Raw genomic sequence first — 20,370 nt, 5'->3', positions numbered from 1 at the left:
TGTTCATCTCATGCTCATCGATGCAGCCTTCTGCAGAAGGGGCGCTAGAACTCATCCTCATCCCCTTCACTTAATAGAGAAAAACAGGCTCAGAGACGGGCTGTGACCTGCCAAAGCTCACACAGAGCTGAGCTGAGGAAACTCAGGCCTGCTCACCCCTGGGCCTCTCACTCGCTGGGCTTTTGTGCTGTGTCTTCTCTGCTTACAACAGCACCCAGGGGGCCCCCAGGCTTCCAAGGGACGAGAGAACTGAGGCTGATGGTAAGGGAAATAGGTGGAGGAGAAAATGCCTCTCCTGGAGAATTTTCTCCAGAATGCAGGAAGGAAGTTTTTGAGTGTGAGGAAAACTTAGGGTATACTATATTGTCACATAATTAACTTACGTGTCCTGCTCATTTGCATGGTTTATCTCAGCCCTCAGCAGTGTGGTGGAAATGTTAATCTTCCTACAGGTGAAGATCAGAGGCCTGCTGAAAGTGGCAGGTGGCTTTGCTGGCATCCAGGTGAGCTCCATCAGGTTTCCTTCTGCCTTCCCCAGCTATAATCAGAAGAGAGAACCAGGAGGGTGGCAGAGACTGCCCAGCCATGGCAGATAGGGAGGCACCCCTTACCCATCTGAGCCACAGCACCTGCACGCAGTCCCGGCGAGGAGGTGCTGCTGCTGTGGCCAGGGAGGAGTGTTGTGTGTGGTGGGTACAGAGGGACCAGTTTCCCTCCCCTGGTTCTTTCCTGAGTTCCCCTCTGCTGCCCACTGAGAAGAGGCCCCAATTCCCTGCAGGTCTCCAAGTTCGCCCCCTGCCCACGCAGCTGTTTGTCCCCAGCCCCAGTCAGCTCTGATGGTCTTTGCTGTGTCCCACACGAGGTCTTCCCACCACAGCTCACTCCTGCAAAAGCCCTGTTTGGCCCAGGGGCCTCCTGGCAATCTGATGCTTTAGGGTTCTGTCTTCCTGACACCGCTAACATCACCAGTGCTGCTTTTACCACAGAGGAGACTGGGGGGGAGGGGGAGAAGTAGGCGAGAGTCACTTAGTTAGTAGGTGAGACAGAAACCGGGCCTGCGTTAGGTGAGCAGCCGGCCACCTGAGGGAAGTGGAAAATGAAACTGAGCTGGGTGGGTAGTTGAGGCAGAGCCTCGTGGGCCCTGCCTGGTTGCTGCTTGGGGCCAATGTAATAAACAGTGAGAGGCGGGAGGTAGAGTGGAGGCAGCAGTGCTATTGGACAGGAAGGCGCAGGGACCTGAAGGCCTCTACGAAGCTCCGGCTCTCCAGATAGTAAATGGCTCAATAATCAAACCCAGAGCCCTTTCAGGAAAATACGGCCTACAGCTGAAACTAAGGGTGTGACTGGAAAATCCTTTGTTAAGACCCCAGACAGATCAAAGGTAGTGCCTCAGACAGAAGGTTCCCTTATGAATTGAAGGGCGTGTGCCTCCCAGGCTCTTTCAATCAAAGTCAGGGTTTTGAAGGAGCTTAAAGACAGGGTGCCCCAGTAGCTCAGCAGAATGTCAATCCAGATCCAGAAGAGATCTGATCTTGAAGTGATTTGTGGGTGTGGCTATTGTCTAATTGAGTGACTCCAAGTACCATTCGCAGGAGACCCACCTGTTTTTATTTTTTCCAAGAGAGAAGAATGTCACTCACTAAACATTACCAGCTTGGGTTAAAAGGAACAAAGCAAGTATAAATTAAGAAAAGGCTTTTATATCATCCAAATTTTCAGGCAGGAAGCGGGTTGAAGAAAATATGAAGCTATCAACATGATTGGCCTTTCAAGGAAAATGAATGAGGATTTGGGGGGCAGAATCAAGAGCTCTGAAGGAAGAGCCAAGAGCCCCCATGAAATATTTCTGGGAGAAGTCAGACCTACTCAAGGATTTTCCAACATGTGTCCAGCTGAACATGTGTCCAGGTTCTCCGTGGATCAGGGCTCCGGTTGCTACCTGTTTCCCTCTCTTCTGAGCTGGAGTGTCTGTCGTGGTTCTCCCTGCCTGGCCACTGTGTGCTGGGTGAGTGTCTCTTCAGGTCCCCTGTCCTCATGTTGAGGAGCAGAGGGTGAGGAACACCCCCCCCAGGGGCCCTGTCTACACCCCAGACTAGTTTAAATGACAACGCCCTGGATCTTAGACCAGTGCCATAATGGGAGGGGACTCTTGGACACCCCTGGATGGGCGAGTGCATTTGCATGTGGGAGAATGAGCATCACTTGTGTCATCACTTGTTTACACAGCACAGACTGTCCTGTGGTGGTTTTGAAATATACTGGTAATTTCTTAGATACACCTTCCTTCAGTAAATGGGGCTCATTCTTCTCCATCTGAGTGTGGGCTAAACCCAGTGACCGGTTGTTTATTATTATTACTATTGGGGGCCTGAGGCACTAGTTGACATGATAGTCTAGGTTAGAAAGGCCCTACCACTTTCTCCTCACTGCCTCTTGGGTCTGTCTCTCCAGGGATGTTAACTCTCCTGTCCTGAAGGAACTGTGTCTGGAAGGAACTGTGTGGTCGGTCCACCATGTCCCGAGGGGCCTTAGGACTCCTTGCTGCTCCTACAGGTGTGAGAGATTCTGAACCAAGAACACCCAGTTATGACAGCCTCAAATTCCTGACTCCCCTGGAGCAACCCATGAGATCATAAATGTGTCATTTGTGGTTTTGAAGGACTAAACTAAGTCTTGGGGCAATTTGTTATGCAGTGTCAAATGATAAAGAGGAAAAACATCACCATCATCATCACCATCATCATCACCATCATCATCATCATCATCATCATTGGAAGCCAAGGGAAGAGAAATGTTTCGAGAAGGAAGGGTTAGTGGGCCATCTCTAGTGCTGCCTCTCTCCAGCACGATGAGGTTGGGTGCTGATGCTGCCTCTAGCCCCTTCAGGGTCTTGGGAGAGAGTGGCAAGATGTTGCTGGGAGTGGTGCAGACTAACTAGAGGGGGTGCAAGAGACAGCGAGAAGAAAGCGCTGGAGTCTAGAGGGCAGCCCACCCTCTAGGGGGTTGGCCTAACAGGTCATAAGACACAGAGCAGTAGCTGTGGGTGCCGTGGGGTCAAGAGAGGGTTTTCATACATCGCAGCCCACTGATACACTGATTGTCCTGACACACGGGAGGGGAAGAAAAAGATGGCGCAGGAGCTAGGAGATAATTTCTAGAGCAATGTTGTTTTCCTTTTTTAAAATACATTTTTAAAAGATAGGTTTATTAGGAGAAACAGGGAGAAAAAGAGAAGCAGGAGAGCTGCCTCTTCTGGAGTTTTCTTGTGTAAACAACACAAGGTAGGATTTGGGGCTAACTGAAGGCCCCAGATGGGAGGAGGAGCGTGAAGAAGGACGGTACATTCATGCTGGAGAAGGGGGTGACTGACCGGCATCGCTGGCCCGGGGACCTTCTTTCCTCAGTCTTTCACTGCTTCTAGTGAGCTGGATGGAGCCCACCACCTGAGTATGAGGCAAGGAGGGGGCTCTGAATTGGGGGGGCAGTGGGTGCTATGAAATAGAGATTTTGAATAGAGGTCATATGACAATTGTGAGACATTTGAGAATGGTAAGTTGTTTGTTTTGTTTTGTTTCAGTCATATTTGACATCCTTGGATGCAGGATGGAGGAAGTAGGAAGCTGGGCTCAGCCAGAGTCAGTGTTTTGTGAGTTCAGTGAAAGGGGAGAGAGACAAGGAAGCTGAGGCTGTGCTGAGGGATAGTGAGTGTAAATGGATGATACGCATGGGTCGGGCCACCTAAGAGGGAAAGCTTGATGTGGCTAGAGAGAGAAGAGGGTGGCGGGACTCCTGGGGGAGCAGAAGGGAGTCAATGATCGGGTTCGTGAGGCTGAGCTGGAGGGATTGGTTGAATGTGGGATTCTCACAGTTGAGATCAGTGGGTGGGGGGCACTCTTCTTGCTGAGCCCCTGAGTAGGTGGCTGAATCAGGGAAGAGGACAGTGGCATCGAGAGAGAAGAGGCCGAGAACTGAGAGGTCAGGGATGCGGAAGGACCGTCATGGGTCTCCATGGGCTCAGATTCGCCAGGAGCAGTGAGGGTGACCATAATCCAGGGGTGAAGGCAGGAAGGCAGATTGTGTGGGAGGTTTAGGGAGAATTGAAAAGAAGTACTGATGTGAGCAAAAGAGAGAGCACAATCCCCACCATCAGCTCTGTGGCAAGAGGCAAAGGAGAGCAAAACGCAGCCCTGAGAGCACAGAATGCAGTAGCGTTCTCAGAGGAGAGGCAGACTTAGGAGGGAAGGAGGTGACATTCACAGAGGTTGAGTCTGTAAGGGCTTGTGGTGATGAGGCTGCATTTCGGAGGGCAGAGTGAAGAGATTTATGGATTTGGGGGAAGAGCAGGAAATGAGGTGAACATAATGAATTTATAAGGTCTTACTGAGATTCGATTCTGAGGGACAACAAGACAGACCAGGGCCTTCTGGGCATCTTGCATTGGCTGGAGTGAACAGTGGTGGTCTGGAGGTGTCAGCACTGGCCATGGGGATGGAGAGGCGCCTTTTCAGGAGGAGGAGGAGATCTGGGATCCTTCTCACTCCTGCCCATGGCTGTGGGAGCTGGGGTGGGATGGTCGATGGATCTGGGGCCCCTCTCTTCCTTCCAAGGAGGTGTCTAAGCTGTGTGAGGGATGTGTTAGCAAGTGGGTAAAAATTGTGTGAGTCCCCATCAAAGAGAGTGAGATTTGATGCTGGGTAAAAGTAGGGTGACTTGATGGACCAGAGAAAGCTGGCAAGGTGGGAGAACTAAGAAGTAATTTTTACCTTAGGAGCTCAGGAAACCTTAGAATTGGAGGTGTGGGGAGGCAGAGGAGCAGAGAGGGGTGGAAACCAGAGAACAGGATGGAGGTCTGCGTGAAAAGCAGATGTCTAGATTATCTGCCTCCTGTGAGGGGTAAGCGTGGGCCAGTTGCCCACATCCCTCCTCTTTCCCCTTGCTCACCACCACCCTGCAGAGAGCTTGACATTGGTCTGTGATGAGGGTGGCCACAGAGACACTCCCTCGAGGCACCAGGCGTTGCTGACAGGGAGAAGGTGTTATAGCAAGGGGCTGAGTGAGAACAGTTATTGGGTAGTATGGCCTTTTGCTTTGCTGTCATTTGTACCTAAAATCCAGGCCTGAAGAGGACAGTTAAAATTTTGAGTTCTTTTCCAAGAGACCTTTTAAAGAGACAAAATAAAATCATGCTTGTCTTTGTCCACTCTGGCTGCTATAACAAACCCCCCCCCCCTAGACAATACATATTTGTTTTTCACCATCTGAAGCCAGAGGGGCAGCAGACCTTGTGTGTGGTGAAAGCCTTTTGCCAGTTCCAAGGGCGACTTCTGTCTGTGTCCTCTCATGGTGCAGGGTGCTAAAGAGTTTGGTGGGGGGTCTCTTTTAGAAGAGCACTATTCCCATTTATGAGGGCTTCCCCCTCAGGACCTACTCACCTCCAAAAGTTACCTCCGAATATCACTGTGGGGTTATTGTGTCAGTATGTGAATTTGGAGGGACATAAACATTTAGACCATAATATTATTCTTGTTCAGTCTAGAAGACACAAGTGTGCAAGACTTCTGTATGGACACGCTGCTGAGAAGCAGCAGAAGTTTCCAGAAAGTTCTAGGGAAAGACAGAGACCAAGGAAAAGAGAAAGCAAAAGAGAAAACACACAAGGATTAAAATTTTTCCCCCCAAAAGTTAAGACGTCAGTATTCCCAGAGGATATACATCACCCCCAAATAAGACAAGCAAGCTAGAGAAAGGAACATTTGGAGAATATTTAGAAATTTTAAAATGTGATAGGAAAATTGAAATGTGAGCTTGGGGAACTTTCAAGGAAGGAGGAATAAAGAAAATAGATGAAAACACAGGAGAGGAAAATGATGTTAGAGGTTTTGTTCTGAAGGTCCAATATCAGGATAAGTGTCAGAAAGACACAACAGCAGTAAGGCAGTGCCTGGGCTAAAACCCAGAGCCATCTCAGTTGTGGCAGAGGAACTTCTACTGTGTTTGTGCAGAAAAGGGGGGATTCACTCCTCGCAGGAGCCTGCAGCATCTGGACACTCTGTGACTTGGTGACAGGATTGCTGATCTTGGCCAAGCGCGGGGGCCTATGAAAGCATTGGGCTTCCTTTCACATGCGTCAGAAATGCAGCAGTATTGCTGAGCAGGGATGTTTGGGGGGGAACAATCTAGGAGGTGGAGACCTGAGGGAGGGCTCAGTCAGGTGATGGACAGCTTGTCCAAATCCCACTGACAGCAGTGGGTATTTGGAGAGCTGGAGGAAAAGACAGAAGCAGGAGAGAGAAGCAGAACAGAGAGGATTTGGTAGAATGTAGCTGAGCCAGCAGAGAGGGAGAGATGTTGGTGGAGACTGGGGGTTTGACTGAGCAGTGGGGCTACAGTCAGGAGAGGAAGGAAGGGGGAAGGTAAGAAACTGGCCGTGTCGTCAGCAGTGGAGGCTCTGGTTTGGTGGAAAGACACTGGGCTGGACTCTGGCTCTGCAGCTGGGTGGTGCTGGCCCAGATGCAAACAGAACTCGTGGACCTGCACGCCAGGAGGCTGCGGCTGGGAAGCTCTCCACGCCAGAGCCAGGGGTATAGCTTGGGGAAAATAGAGAAGGGAATATCTTGCGTCCAGACAGAGGGCCCGAGGAGAGATCCGTCAGAGAACACAGAGGGGGAAATGTTATCCTGGACAGGACTGTTCAAATTAAACCACACGGAACCTGCACGCTTATCACAGACCCACCTCGGTCTTGCCTCTGCAAATTCCCAGGCGTCTTGCTCATGGTTCTCTCTGCCTCTCTTCCCCCCCCCCCCGCCCCCGCTTTGCAGCTGGATGGTGCTGGCCCCAGATGCAAACAGAGGGTGAGCAACTGGTGGATCTGTGCTGTAGGAGGCTGGGAAGCTCCCCACTCTGAACTAGGGGTATAGCTTGGGGAAAGTGGAGAAGGGAACATCTCCATTTTGGGTAAAGTGCTGGGGGCTTAAGCCTTTTCTTTGCAGGGAACAGAGTTCAGAGGCCAAGAAGAAGCTCCCACAGACTTGAATGAGACTAATAGCCCTTCTTGGGTCTTGGGGCTCAGCAGGAAGCACTCAGTGGCCTGGGGCTGGGCCGAATCAGGTGCCTCAGAGAACTTTCTCCATGTTGCACATGTTGGTTCCTTAGTGGGAGTTGGGGCAGGGGAGAATATGAAGCCACCGGAATCCATTCTTTGGCCTGTTCCCCCAGCCCACAGCCTGCTTGCTCCAGCAAGCCTGTCCTTGCAAACTTACTCAGCTTCTGGATCCTCTTCACTATTGCACCTTACGCCCTGCCCACCCTGAGTTTCCCCATGTCCCAGCCTCCCAAGAACTTGGTGAAATTGGGTGGGCATTCCTCACGGTGGAGGGCCTTTGGGTTATGCAAGTGAATGCCACTGATGGAGGAATGAATGAGAGAGGGAGGGAAAGAGAAGCAGAGAACCATGAGCAAGATGCCTGGGAATTTGCAGAGGCAAGGCCGAGGTGGGTCTGTGATAACCGTGCAAGGTGGGCGGGTTCCGTGTGGTTTAATTTGGACAGTCCTGTCCAGGATAACTTTCCTCCCCTCTGTGTTCTCTGATGGATCTCTCCTCGGGCCCTCTGTCTGGACGCAAGATCCCCCCTTCTCCATCTTCCCCAAAGCACAATCCAAAATCCGCTCGCTGGACAAGCAAGATCGGCAGCACCAGGATCTTAGCTGTGCAGAATCCACAGAACACGGTCCCAAGCACTGGTGGCTGCAGGACCATAGCAGAGGGTGGAGTTTTGTTGCCTGGAAGATGAAGGGACAAAAAGCCCGTGGTGGCAGTTTCATTTTCGGCCCCAGAGCCAGGATGATGTGGATGCTAAACTCACTGTGAGGAGACCCTGATGGTAGAGGAAGCTCCAGGGGCCTCTCTGGCTCTTCTGGGGGGGACAGACAGCTGTGGGTCCATGATGTGACCAGGCCATCAGGAACCCAGGTGGCCTGCGTGGAGGCAGAGGCTGCCAGGGAAAGAGAAAGACCTCTGGTTAGGGGCGGGTGGGGTAGGCCAGTTGGAACAGGAACTGAGCTAGCCTGGGAACAGATGCCCATCAGCTGGGAGAAAACCGGTTTTGGGGAAGTGGAGGCTGGTGTGAAGTCTCTGGTCCAGGTCTCTATCCAGTGCCTGTGGAGGTGGGGCCCAGGAGGAACAGTGGTTAGGTCTGCAGTTCCCTGAGTATGTCTACAGCATTGTAGAAAGTTACAAGACCTTCCAACTCTCAGACGCCTCTGTGAACACAGTCAAGGTTGCTCACAGCGCTGACACCCGTTCTGGGGCTGTTGGGGAAAGGCTCCTGGTGGGGAATTTACTTTCACATCCCTGACCTTCCTGGTTCTGCAGCAGAGCTCTGGGCCACCCTGCAGGCCCTACGGTCTCAGTGGCTGGGGCAGAGACCTTCCATGGACAACCCCCTCTTGATCCTGAGAATTTGTGAGCTCCCTGCCCCCACATCCCCACAGCTCTGACTTCCAAGTAAGACCCTGCTTCTACCTGTGCTCTGTGGGCAGAAGGCCTTCTCGGGGAAGAGCCAGGAGGGCTGATGAGGATAAAGAGAAGTCAGAAGAGGGCCCTCCCTGGTAGTGCATTGGCTTAAAGCTCAGCACTATGAAGCTATCACAGCCCCTGTAGCACGAGTTCGATCCCCGGCCAGGGAGTTGACCTGTGTGGTGCAGCAGACCTCTCCTGACCCACCTGCTGCTTCTCTCAGCAGTGTGTCTCAGTACATCTGCCTCTTCTGCTCCCCACTCTGTCTCTGGTGAATCCTCTCACCCCCTGAACCTCTGGCTTGTACCCCAGTTCTGTATGCATAAATAAATAAACATTAAAAAAAAGAAAAGAAAAGAAAAGAAACTGTCCTTTGTCTGGAATGGGAAGGAAACCCAGTGCTGATCCCGAGAAGACCAGGCCAGAGGTGTCACATGGCCAATGTCAGTTCCCTGAGGCCAACAGATGCAGGCACCTTAGGGTTAGGGCCACACAGAGAATCAGATGGAGGCGAGCATCAGTTCTCTCATCAGCCAAAGGGAGAAGACAAAGACCATCTCGCTTTTTTTAATTGTAAGCTTTTAGTTTTTTAAAAAGATTTATTTATTTATGCATACAGAATTGGGGTACAGGCCAGAGGTGCCGGGGGTGAGAGGATTCACTAGAGGCAAGTGGGGAGCAGAACAGGCAGATCTACTGAAATACACAGCTGAGGGGAGCAGTGGGTAAGACAGGAAAAGTCTGCTGCCATGTGGGTCAGCTTCCTGGCTGGGGATCGAACTCATGCTGCAGTGGCTGTGGACAGCTTCATGTTGCTGCACAAGCTCCCTTAAACCACCAGGGAGGCCTTGTGTAACTTTTAATTATAAACATGTAGATATGAAATAGCAGGAAAATTTGCAAAGAAAATAAAACTTCTGTGGTTTTTTTAGCAGAGCAGAATTTTCTAATCATGGTTCTGATGTCACAAACTATAAGGTAGGTTGTACCACATATTAATTCAAACTTGAACATTATAAAATGCCATGTGCAATATTTAAAAGCAAGTTGCAGTTGCGACTGAGGATCTCCTTGCTACTCGGCAGATAAAGGGTTATTGGACTTCATATAAATATGTCTTTTAAATAATAGAAAAAAATGAGAAGGGCTAAGTGCAGGTAATTGTCTACAGAAGAAATCTAAATGAATAATTTTAATAAAATAGATTCAAAATGGGTATTATTAAAATAAATGCAAAACCAATTTTCTCATCAGATTGACACAAGGTAAAATAACTGGTGATAAGTCGGGTTGGGGAAATCTTAGGGAAAAGGCAATTGCATAATTGCTGTTACCTTTCTGAAAGGCAGCGTGGTAAGATTAGTCAAATCTATTTTAAGAGAGAGATCTTTGACGCAGCAGTTCTAAATCTAGGAGCTGAAAACAGGCGCAATGGTTATTGGTGCAGTATTGTTTTAGTTTTTAAACCTCCATCAAAATAATGCATATACATAGCTTTCAACTTTGTGGCTCCAAAAACTGTATGTTCTGAATTCATATTATTAAAAATGCAGCAGTTTTATGTCCTAATACTCTGCTCCCCAATTCCCTTTCCCCTCAGGGAATCAGTTTTGAACACCTGCGAGGACCGTGCTTACGATGCTGTGTCATTTCAGGTGTTGACTCTTAACTTGTGCTATGAAAGATGAGGCTTGTCCCTCCTTCAGGCCCTGTCCTGCCTGTCTCCTTTCCCTTCATGTTCAAGATCCAGTCAACTGTGGTTATCAGTAGAAGGGATTTGTATATTTTCTATCTCATGACCGTGTGTGTATTTTTTTATAGCCCAGTCATACAAATGATTATGGTTACATTTCTTTTTGGTACAACTTTTTGTTTCCCATGAAGTTGTGAATGGTCTCTTAGAAAACTTACCTTTTCCTATGTACTGTTTGTTCATCTCTAAACTCTACCCCAAAGTGTAACTTTATCTTACTATGTTCCTCAGGTCAGCTCATATGCTGCTTTGTCCATGAGCACAGCCCTGGTCATCCGAGGTCCTGCTGGGCTCTCGGAGGTCTTCAAAACAGGCACCTCTGGCCATTTCCCATCTCTCTGTGCTGGGCACACCCTCAATCTCCTTCACCCCCATCCAGGGCTGAAAGTGCCCCTTCTCCATCCTGTGTTTAACTTTCTTTGTTTACTCTCACTGTAGACAAACTGGGGCCTTTAGCTCATTTAGGCACTCTGTAGTATTTTGTAAATAAAATGTTATCGTAACATTACTAGAAAAGATCGTGCTTACTGAAATAAGTCAGAAAGAAAAAGAAAAATACCGGGTGGTTTCAGTCATAGCAGGAGTGTAAGGGATCAGTAATTATAATATTATAGTTATATTGATTATAATTATATATTATATAATCATATATTATATAATTATATATTCTATATTATATAATTATAAAGTATATAATATATATAAACAACATCAACATCTGCAAGGAAAAACGAGAGCATTAGCAGCTGGGGTAGGTTTCGTCAGAAAAGGATCTTCTGAAGTGAAGGAAGGCGTGTGTTGCTGTGACTGATGGGTAAAGAGTACCTTTCTGCACAGATTGGGAGTGCTGGCACAATAAACAGACCCAGTATAGTGGTCTGCACAAATATCACTTGTTCTTGCTTTTGTGACGTCCATCGTAGGGCAGGGTGATGGCCCATCCAGTGTTTGAAGGGCGCTGATTTTAAGGACCTGCACCTCAACCCATGCTTCTCTGGTTGTACAGCTGGGGAGAGGGCTGAGAAGCTGAGGGGGACTTAAAGGTTCTGCCTGAAGTAGAACACGTCACTTCTGCTCACATCCCACGTGCCGACTGGATCCTCAAGGAGCTGAGTGATGATCCTTCCATTGGTTCAGAGGAAATGCTGAATCAAATACTGGTCAGTAGTTGGTCAGTCTACAAGAGATGCACTTAATCACTGAGTTCTAATAAGGAAGCTGACTGAATGATACCTGTAAATTCATGTGATGTAAATGCTTGTTTTGGGTCAGTTTTCCATGCAACTATTTTTTTGTATATGGATCTGATTTATTTGACTAATGTCTCCAGTTTTGTTTTCTTTTGGACAATGCTTTGTGACCGATTACTATTTCCTTTGAATATACAGAAACTACGAAAGGTGACAATAAAAGGTACCATGAAAATGGTGATAAAGGTTAAAAAGGGGATTTTTTTAATAGGATGTGTGTCACTGCAAAAAGGGGAGGAGAGTACCATGAGTGTGGGAGTGAGTTCGCTGCCTCACTTCTTCCATATTCTGACATCTCAGAAACCTGGGACTACAAGTCCCAGCATGCCATGACCAGTACTTCCTGAGTGGGGGAGGGGAGCCGCTGGGAAGGAGGAAGGCACAAGGCTGGTGTATGTACTGCAGTGCCATGAAGTAGGAAGGAGAGACATGTGGAGAGGTTGCTTCTGGGAATTTGAGGCTTTGGCAGGTAGGCAGGATGATGGCAACAGCCATCTTGATCTCATGGTAGATTATATGGTATGTTGTGAATTTTGGGGTTTCTCCTTCTGTCCCATCTCTTTGGGACCTGCCTGAACCCTTTTTGTGATTTCCCCATTGGGAGGTGCCTGGGAATCCTGGAAAACTTTGCACCTCAGTTGCCCTGTTCTGTGCTCAGCATCATTGGCTAGACATTTTCCCAAGAGGGGGTGGGTGATTTTTGGAGCTTGATTTGGTATCTTTTTTGAAATCTATCCCTTCCCACCCTGACTCTCTCACTGATTAAAGATCTTGGAGCACATGAAGAATCTTTATTTATTTATTTATTTATTTTTGCCTTTTGTGCAAATGGCTGGACTGTTAGAATGGGCAAATTTTTTTTTTTTTTGGTTCTCTTTCTTAACAGTTTGGGACCTCTGGGTGACCCTCAATTTTGCCTTGTTTCAATTCTAACTAGACACCCTAGGCCAGGATGTCTCTGGTCTTCTTGGTGACATGAGGGTTGTAAGGTCTAATCAGGCCTCAGCTACTCCCCCGAGCCTCCATCTGTGCTCAGCCAGTCCTCTGCTGGGGTGTGGGAGGCAAGCAGACAGTCTGGGCTCTGGAAAGATGAAGCAACACAGAGAAGTGAGTGCTAGGTGGAGGGTGTTTGTGGGCAGGGGAAATCATGCAGCAGCCTTAGTTCCTGGGCCTGGGCCTGGGTAGGACGAGATGTTTCTAACAGTTGCAGATTCTCCTGGGGGGGGCCCACTCTTGGCTACCCACAAAACCCGCCCTATAGGCCTCATTCTTACCCAATGCAGGCCTTTTCTTTCTCAATCTTGCACCTCAGTGTGTGGAGGTTCTGGGCAGGGTCAGGAGGAACTCCTGGATCCTTCTGTCTCAGAACCACTTGTGCCCCCACTGTGTACCTCCAAACAAAGAAGCCAGCATGGCCTGGATGGCCTCCCTCCTGCTGCTGATCCTGCTGCTCCTAGCTTTAGGTGAGGGCAGGGGGTGGACCCAGTGACAGAGCATGGGCGGAAGGAGAGTTGGAGGTGGAAGGACATGTGAGGGGGGTCTGGGGTGGGGGTGGGGGGGCCCATGGGAAAGTGAAGAGAGCTGGAGCAGGAAGGCTGTCTTGGGCCAGGCTGGAGGTGTGGCAGTGCCCACTGCTAGCCTGATCTGAGGGCTTTCCCCCTAGGCTCCTGGGCCAGAAACTACCCTCATGAGGTGGTCTGGGCCGTGCAAGAACAGGCAGTTTCTGTGAAATGTCCATCCCCTCTCCAGAACGGTAAGTACCTGAACAAAACCTGGTGTTGGCAGACAGAATCAGGTTCTTGTGTCACTTTAGTCACCAGCTCTGGGCCCCAGATAATGGCCCAGAGTTCTTCATACTTGCTCTGGGACAACCCTGCGGGTGGCTTCTTCATTATCACCATGTTGGAAGTCCGGAAGAATGACATCGGACACTACTGGTGTGGGACATTGAGTGGAGAATCTGTTTCTGTCATCAAAAACATCACCCTGATGATGTACCCAGGTGAGATTTTTGTTCTGGGAGGGGGCTTTCCTGGGGTGTCAGGGAAGGAAAGCCACACCCCCTTCCCCAGCCTCCATCCCCTCAGACCCACCAACTGTCTGCTCCTCTTACACTGACTCCCAGATTTAAGCTGCCACCTCCATTCCTGAGTGTCCTGAACTGAGAGGCAGAAGCGACCCTCATGCCCACTGGGTGTAGACCACAGCCTACAGGCTACTGGCTCAGGCACACCAGCTTCTCCCACCCTGGGCCTGCCCCTAGCCCCTCTCTACCCTGGGCCTGGGTCTGCAGCAGACCAGAAGGCTGAGGGCCTCAGATGCTGAAACAACAAGTCTTTGGACTGACAGTGTCTGTGTGTGCCCACAGGGGCCCTCCTGAGCTCCCCCTGCCCTCAGGGACTGGCTGTCAGGCTGGGCTCTCTGATCAGGCTCCAGCCTCTGCCTCTGTCTCACCAGCTCTGGGAGAAGTGCCCTCCCCTGGGGCCCAGACAGTCCTGGCCTGAGGAGCCCTGAGGGACTGGCTGTGGCCCTTCCCCCTCCTCCTCTCAGGGCTCCCCAGGGCTTTGGGGCTGACCCCCGTACCCCCTGGGGACGCTGGGCGCTGCTGCCTTCCCTGTGTTGTCATTGGTCACACTTGCTTTTCCAGTGCCGACATTCTCCACCAGAGTCTCTGAGTGCAGGTAGGTCTGGGGTGCCAGCAGAAGGAAGGGGTGTTAGCAGGGGCTGGGCAGGTGAGTGGTGTGGCCTTTGCTCAGGAAGGAGGAAAACCTGAGGTCCGGTTTCTGAAAGAGGTGTCCAGGCCTCAGCTCATTTGGGCTGGGCTGGGCTGGGTTGGGCTGGGCAGGACTGGGCTGGGCAAGGCTGGCCAGGAGAGAACAGGGCAGGGCAAGTCTGGGCTGGGCTGGGCTGAAGGAGTCATGCTGAGCTCCCCCAGGATGGAGCCCAGGAGTAGTACCTGTCAGCGGTGAAGGGGAAGGCCTCTCAGTGCTGCTGGTGTCCTGAGGCCCCAGCTACCTCAGAACATAAGCCAGACCGGACCTAGGCCTTCTGTCTCCTGGGCCAGGGGTTTCTCATGGACGCCTCTGTGACCTCTGCCTGCCTCACCACGCTGGCCCACTGCACGCCCGGGAATCCCTTTCCCCCTGCCTTTCCTTGGGTATCAAAGACCTTGTGCTCCCAGCCACGGGCTCTCTGCCTACTGCCCCCTACTGGTCACCCAAAGAAAGACAATGGCCGCATTTATTGTTGGCCCCTCCCTCCCTCAGCCTGGGTCCTGGGGCCCCCAGCTCTTATTCCAGGAGATCCTTTTGGCTGATCCCAGTGAATTTCGGGTGGCTCTAGTGTAGATACAGTTTTCCAACAGGGACTGCTCCTCCCATCCCCAGCCCTGCCCTACTTCTTTCTCCCTCATTGGGGTCTTTCTCTCCCCCCCCTCCAGTTTGCCTGCCAACAATTTCCTGGTGTTTCTGTTGTTTGGACTTCTCCTTGTGACCAAAGTCATCGTGCTCACGGCTCTCCTCATCTTCTTGTCCTATCGAACATGGGTGAGTAGGACCTGGGCTCGGCTTGGGGGCCATGTTTGAGCCACCATTTCCTTTGGTCTTCCACTGTGAGCCCTCGGCAGTCTTGAAGCTGGCCTCAGGTGACCTATGACCCACACTCGAGGATGCACAGAGACCTGAAACACACATGCTCCAACGCTTCCATGAGAGACTAGACCTGCACCCCAAAGTCTGTTCTGGGGTGTCCCCAAGCCCCAGGGGGTCACCAGAGTTGGTGTTATTTTGTGTCCCTTCAGGGTGACAGAACATGGTGAGAAGATTGTAGCAGAAGTTAGAGACACGGGCCCAGAGGGTTAGGGAAAGAGAAGGCCAACATGGCCATGTTACAGGGCACCCCAGAGTGAACTGGGCCACCTGTCTGTGGGGCCTCACCCACGTGCTTAAAATTCAGTTGTACTGCAGGTGCACACAACAGGGTCAAAATGGGTTTATTTTCAAAAGGGGAAAAGAAAAGGAAACAACAACTGGAATATCTTACTGGCTCTGCTGACTGGGAGCTCTGGTAACAAACAATTAAAAACCCCAAGTCACAGGGTCCTGAGAGCTGTTTCCTGAGCTAGAGAGCAAGAGACAAAATGGTGCCCTATTTATCCCCCAAAGTCCCAGCATGCCTGCTTAGCTCCACCCTTGGGTCCTCACAGTTCTCTCTGGTACTGCTGGGAGTTGTAGTTTCCAATCACTGGAGTAGGGGGTGGAGTCCAGAAAGCTGGAGTAGGGGGTGGGGTGGAGTCCACAAAATTCTGCAGAGTTCCTTTAGGGCATCCTTCCCCTTGACAGTCAGGGGACAGAGGGACTTTGCATTCTGAACCCCTCCTTCGCATTTCACAGAGGTACTTCGGTGCTGCAGGACTAGTGGTAACAGCTGCCCCCAACTCTGTCAAGATGCCGGGGCCCAAGGGCACTGCCTCCTGAACCTGGGGTACCCCGCCTCCTCTGGCTCCTCTGGGACCATGGAAGGAAAAGGCTGTCCCAGTGCCTCTGGAAGACACCTCCCAGGGCCAGAAGCCACCCTGTGATGGTGCCTCTCGACACAGTGCCTAGGACCCCAGATTACCTTCTCCAACACCACGTCTCCAAAGCCGGGACCCACCACCTATGGGACTCTCTTTGTATATCGGAGCCACCCCTTTTCTCTCCTGGCTCCCCTCGATGGTACCAAACCCCGCTTCAGGCATCTTCTCTCCTGCCCTCCGCCCCTCCAGTGCAAGACCCTTGGTTCCCAGGCTGCCAGTGTCCACTTCAGTCAGCTTTGGCTCCTTTTTCTCCTGCTGGAAGAATTTACCTTAGTTGATACTACCTAAAAATGTAACATTGGCTATTTCCAACAATGGATGTGAATTTATAAACATGACAATGGAGGAAAAATATTTTCATCTTTGGCAGTCAAAAGGCTGAAAACATTTAGTACATAAGTGTCTCTTATAAATAAGAAGCAGGCAAACATTTCAATTTTTTTAAAGGGCTAGAGATATGAATATTGACTCGTTATAGAATTAAGAAAAAAGGTGTATGAATTTGTGTTCAAAGAAATGAGTATGTGATCAAAGAAATCTGAAATGAAGTGAGACCTGTGTTTTACCCGTCAGTTCAAAAAAAGGTTAAAATAAATGAAAGTCATATTCTGTGCTGGAGAGGGGGAAGGAGAGAGGAATTCTCATGAATTCTTGGAAGGTTATAATTGATAACCTCCTCCTGGAGGGCAGTGTGGTGATGAATTAAAAGGCAGAAGAAGTAATTTATTCATCCACTCTACCACTGATGGACATTTATGCTGTTTCTAATTTTTGGCTGCTGTGAATAAGTCTGTTATGAACATTCAAATAAAAAGGAAAGAACGGAAAGTCAACCAAAGAAATGACTAGAATATTCTGTAAGTACATTTCTGAGTAATTTTCTAAGTAATTTCAAAGTAATTTGATGAGTGTGCGATAATTGTTGTTTTAAGAAGTCAATTACCCAAGACACAAAGGCAACCCCACTCTACCTTCTCCTTGTTCTCATTCCCACATCAAGTACATTTCGTATCTTTCCTCAGTTTATTCTGGTGCTTACCTCTATACTTTTGGGTGAGAAAAAATGTAAAACTTGTATTGCCATTTGCTGATTTCCTGGTTTTAAATATTATCCATTCATCTATGAATGAAGACAAAAATCCCATCATTTGACACTTCACCCTGCCTCCTCTGTCTCTATATTTTTGGGTGAGAAAAAAAGTAAAACTTGTACTGCCAAATTTCCTGGTTTTAATATTATCCATTCATCTATGAATGAAGATGAAAATCCCATCTTTTGACACTTCCCCCTGCCTCCTCGCTTTCTATCCCTAAACTCACAATATAGTCAAACCAAAACTCTCCATCAGATGGATATTCATAATTGATATGTCCTTTTGCTGTGAATATTTTGTATAGATAGCCATGGAATGGGTGTATTTTGATTATATTTTTTTACTATAATTTTTATTACCTCTTAAATTGCTATATTTTTCATTTACTTTATGTTATTATATGAGCACATAGAACTCATTTCTAGCCTCTTTACCAAAGTGTAAGTTTTACTGAAGAGGTGCAAACACCTTAGGTTACTGGTTGGGTGGCTCCTGGAAGCCCTGACACCCCTGGGAGCCCTGGCATGCCTCTGTACCCAGCTGTGGTCTGCCCTGGGTTCTCCCTGAGCCTGCTGAGAGCTATCCTGGCTTGTCTCCACACCATCTCCTTTTCTCACAGTTTTAGAGGCTAGAAGCCTGGGATGAAGGTATCAACCAGGCTGAATTGTTCTGAGGCTTTAAAACAGTGCCAGGTGGGGACAAGCCAGTGTTTGTGGTTTCTTACCCGTGCACCTACAATTGCAAGACACTGCCGAGGTTCAGGGTGCAACAATAGGGTGTGTTAACAAAGGCGAGATTGGGAAAAAGGAAAACATTTCTAAGGCCCCAGTGGCTGGCTGTTCTACCCCAGGTAGTGTCTGCAGGGCCCAGGAGTGCAAAACATAGGCTGTTTGCATGAAATGGTGCTGTCCCTTTGACAAGAGCCTGGAACTGGTGGCACACCTGGCCCGGGGTCCCACTCGCTGTGGCGGCTGGTGGTGCTCACAGGTGGCAGCACAGAAGTTCTCAGCAGCAGTCTGAAGCCAGACTGCACAGCAACAGATGCTGAATCAGACAATGCCAGGCTCAACAGAACCAGGAGGTGGTGCTGGACAGTCACAAGTGGTAGACAGCTCTCGGAGATGGCCCAACACAGGTCAGCAGTGCTGGTCAGCACTGGTCACTAGGACACAGTCCCAGAGACATCAGATGTACAACTCTTTGAGAGCTGCTGGAATAAGCCATAGAGACACTAGGCCTAGGTCAACAATGCTCTTGGCAGGCCCTGTGAGAAGCGTGGCAGGGGGCAGGTGCAGTGGCCAGATCTCTGTATTCTATGGGAATTCTGAAAATCTGTGAAGGGTCTGATGAATGAGCCTGCAGCTACTTGGTAAATAAGTCAAGCAGGTTACACCTCAAGGTCTGACTTTCAAGCCTGATTGGGCCATGTATATCTTAGCTGTTTGGTACTGGCTCAGCACCAATCAGATTGCTTCATTTGCAATCCTCAGTAGTCTCAAAATCCTTACCTGGCACTGGTGAGAGCTCACCGTGATTGGTCCATTGAGAGCTTGACCCTAATTTTCCACTTTCAACCCTGGTACTGTATTTAAAGGTGAAGCCCTGGCAGCCTGTCCAGCCCAACTGAGGTCAGGGCTGAGGAGAGCCAAGGCTGGACTTAAGGGTGTGATGTGCTTCAGCAGGTCAGATGTGGCAGTGCAGAAGGCCCTGAAGCAGCCCTGGGACTCTGATGGGAGCCACTGGAGGGCAGCCCACTGCTTGGCGCCTGCAGTGCCAGCCGGGTGCACTGTGGCCCTCTCTCCTGGGCAGGCCTCGCCAATGGGGTCTCTGTGGGCTGAGGAAACCACCACTGCAGCCCACTGGTAAAGCCCAGCACTGGCCTGCAGGCAGCATGTTGAGGCAGCAGTGGGCTCTTGTAACAGTGTCTCTCCTTGGCTTCTCTACTTGCCTTACAGGGATGCTTGTAGCATCCTCTCTCCTCGGCCATCTTCTCCTACGTCTTTGCACGTCTCTCCTTTGCATGTGTCTGTGCCATCATCTCTTCTTATAAGGACATAAGTCATATTAGGTTAGGACCAGCTCTTATGATCTCATTTGGATCGAATTATCTCTAAAGATCCTGTATCTAATATAGCTACATGCTGAGGTCTGAGGGATTAGAATATAAATATGAATTCAGGGTGGAGAGGGGACTCAATTTATCCCAGGACATATATTTTCCTTTCTCTTGGTTAAATATCTCAACATGGATTGCTGGGTCATAAGGCAAGCGTATGTTTATGAGAAGCTGTCACATTTCTAAGTGACTGTATTACAGAGCCTGACCTAACAACCTAAGAGTAGGTTGGTTAGCCCTCTAGGGGGAAAATTCACCAGAAAGCACTAGGTGTAGTAAAACCAAACGAGGTTTTAGTAGAGACTCATGCATGAAGGAGCTAGTGCTGCAAAGAATTAGCCTGGCTCCTCAAAGGGAGTTAGGAGGAGATATTTAAAGGGCAGGTGCATGAGGGAGGAGGAGACAGGCCACAGCTTGTTCTGGGTTTGGCTTCACCCAGACACACAAAGATGGTTGTACTCCAACCATCCACGTGGGTTCTTGCCTTCTCCCTCCAGGACACTCTGAAATAGTCATTAGTCAGGATCGAAAAAATCCAGTAACTGTACTTACTCCTTGGCATGTATTAAAAGGTGTTAACAAATTATGTCTACATAAAAACCTGCGCGTGATTGTTTTGGGCAGATTTATTCATAATTTCCCAGATGCCCCTGGGGACAACCAAGATGTGCTTTAACCCATTGCACCACCAGGTAGAGCCCTATTAACTGATTTTTTTTTAAGATTTATTTTATTTGTACATACAGAACTGAGGTACTGGCCAGAGGCTCAGGGGCGGTGAGAGGCTTCACCAGAGACAGAGCGGGGAGCAGAACAGCAGGTGAGTGGGTAAACAAACAGTGGGGCATCCCGATAATGAGCTATTCAGAACTGGGAAGAAATGCCCTGTCAAGCCATGGAAAGACATGGCAGAAACGTCAGTGCACATTCCTAGGTGAAAAGCTGCCTCCTGTGAGCGCAGCTCTAGGACTTTTCGGAAAGGCAAAGCAGTGAGGTGCTTGGTGGAGGCTGAGGGTGAGGTGGGAAGAGAGGGATGAATAGGTAGAGCACTGGGAATTTTTTT

General features: G+C 49.5%; 1 protein-coding gene across 3 annotated transcripts in view; it reads left to right on the top strand.

Annotated features, from left to right (window-relative positions):
• Nucleotides 1–11,785: 11,785 nt before the first annotated feature.
• LOC105853590 (trem-like transcript 4 protein) overlaps nucleotides 11,786–20,370 on the top strand; it is a 15,355-nt gene continuing 6,770 nt past the window's right edge. Inside the window, exons 1-8 of one of the 3 annotated variants that reach the window (XM_012724568.1) lie at nucleotides 11,786–11,990; nucleotides 12,459–12,628; nucleotides 12,888–12,984; nucleotides 13,185–13,274; nucleotides 13,431–13,523; nucleotides 14,169–14,202; nucleotides 14,961–15,066; nucleotides 15,913–16,954. In XM_012724568.1, the coding sequence (XP_012580022.1) occupies nucleotides 11,951–11,990; nucleotides 12,459–12,628; nucleotides 12,888–12,984; nucleotides 13,185–13,274; nucleotides 13,431–13,523; nucleotides 14,169–14,202; nucleotides 14,961–15,066; nucleotides 15,913–15,996 (714 nt within the window). In that variant the 5' untranslated portion in view covers nucleotides 11,786–11,950 and the 3' untranslated portion in view covers nucleotides 15,997–16,954. Of the gene's footprint in view, nucleotides 11,991–12,458; nucleotides 12,629–12,887; nucleotides 12,985–13,184; nucleotides 13,524–14,168; nucleotides 14,203–14,960; nucleotides 15,067–15,912; nucleotides 17,167–20,370 lie in introns of those variants that run through there. The other 2 variants (XM_012724518.1, XM_012724621.1) reach the window with 2 other exon arrangements.

The sequence above is a fragment of the Condylura cristata genome, unplaced genomic scaffold (genome assembly GCF_000260355.1).
Source record: "Condylura cristata isolate star-nosed mole 26May11 unplaced genomic scaffold, ConCri1.0 scaffold00001, whole genome shotgun sequence".
In the NCBI taxonomy this organism is placed as follows: Eukaryota; Metazoa; Chordata; class Mammalia; order Eulipotyphla; family Talpidae; genus Condylura; species Condylura cristata.
Note: the sequence above shows the minus strand (reverse complement) of the source record. Positions and strands in the feature narration are given on the sequence as shown.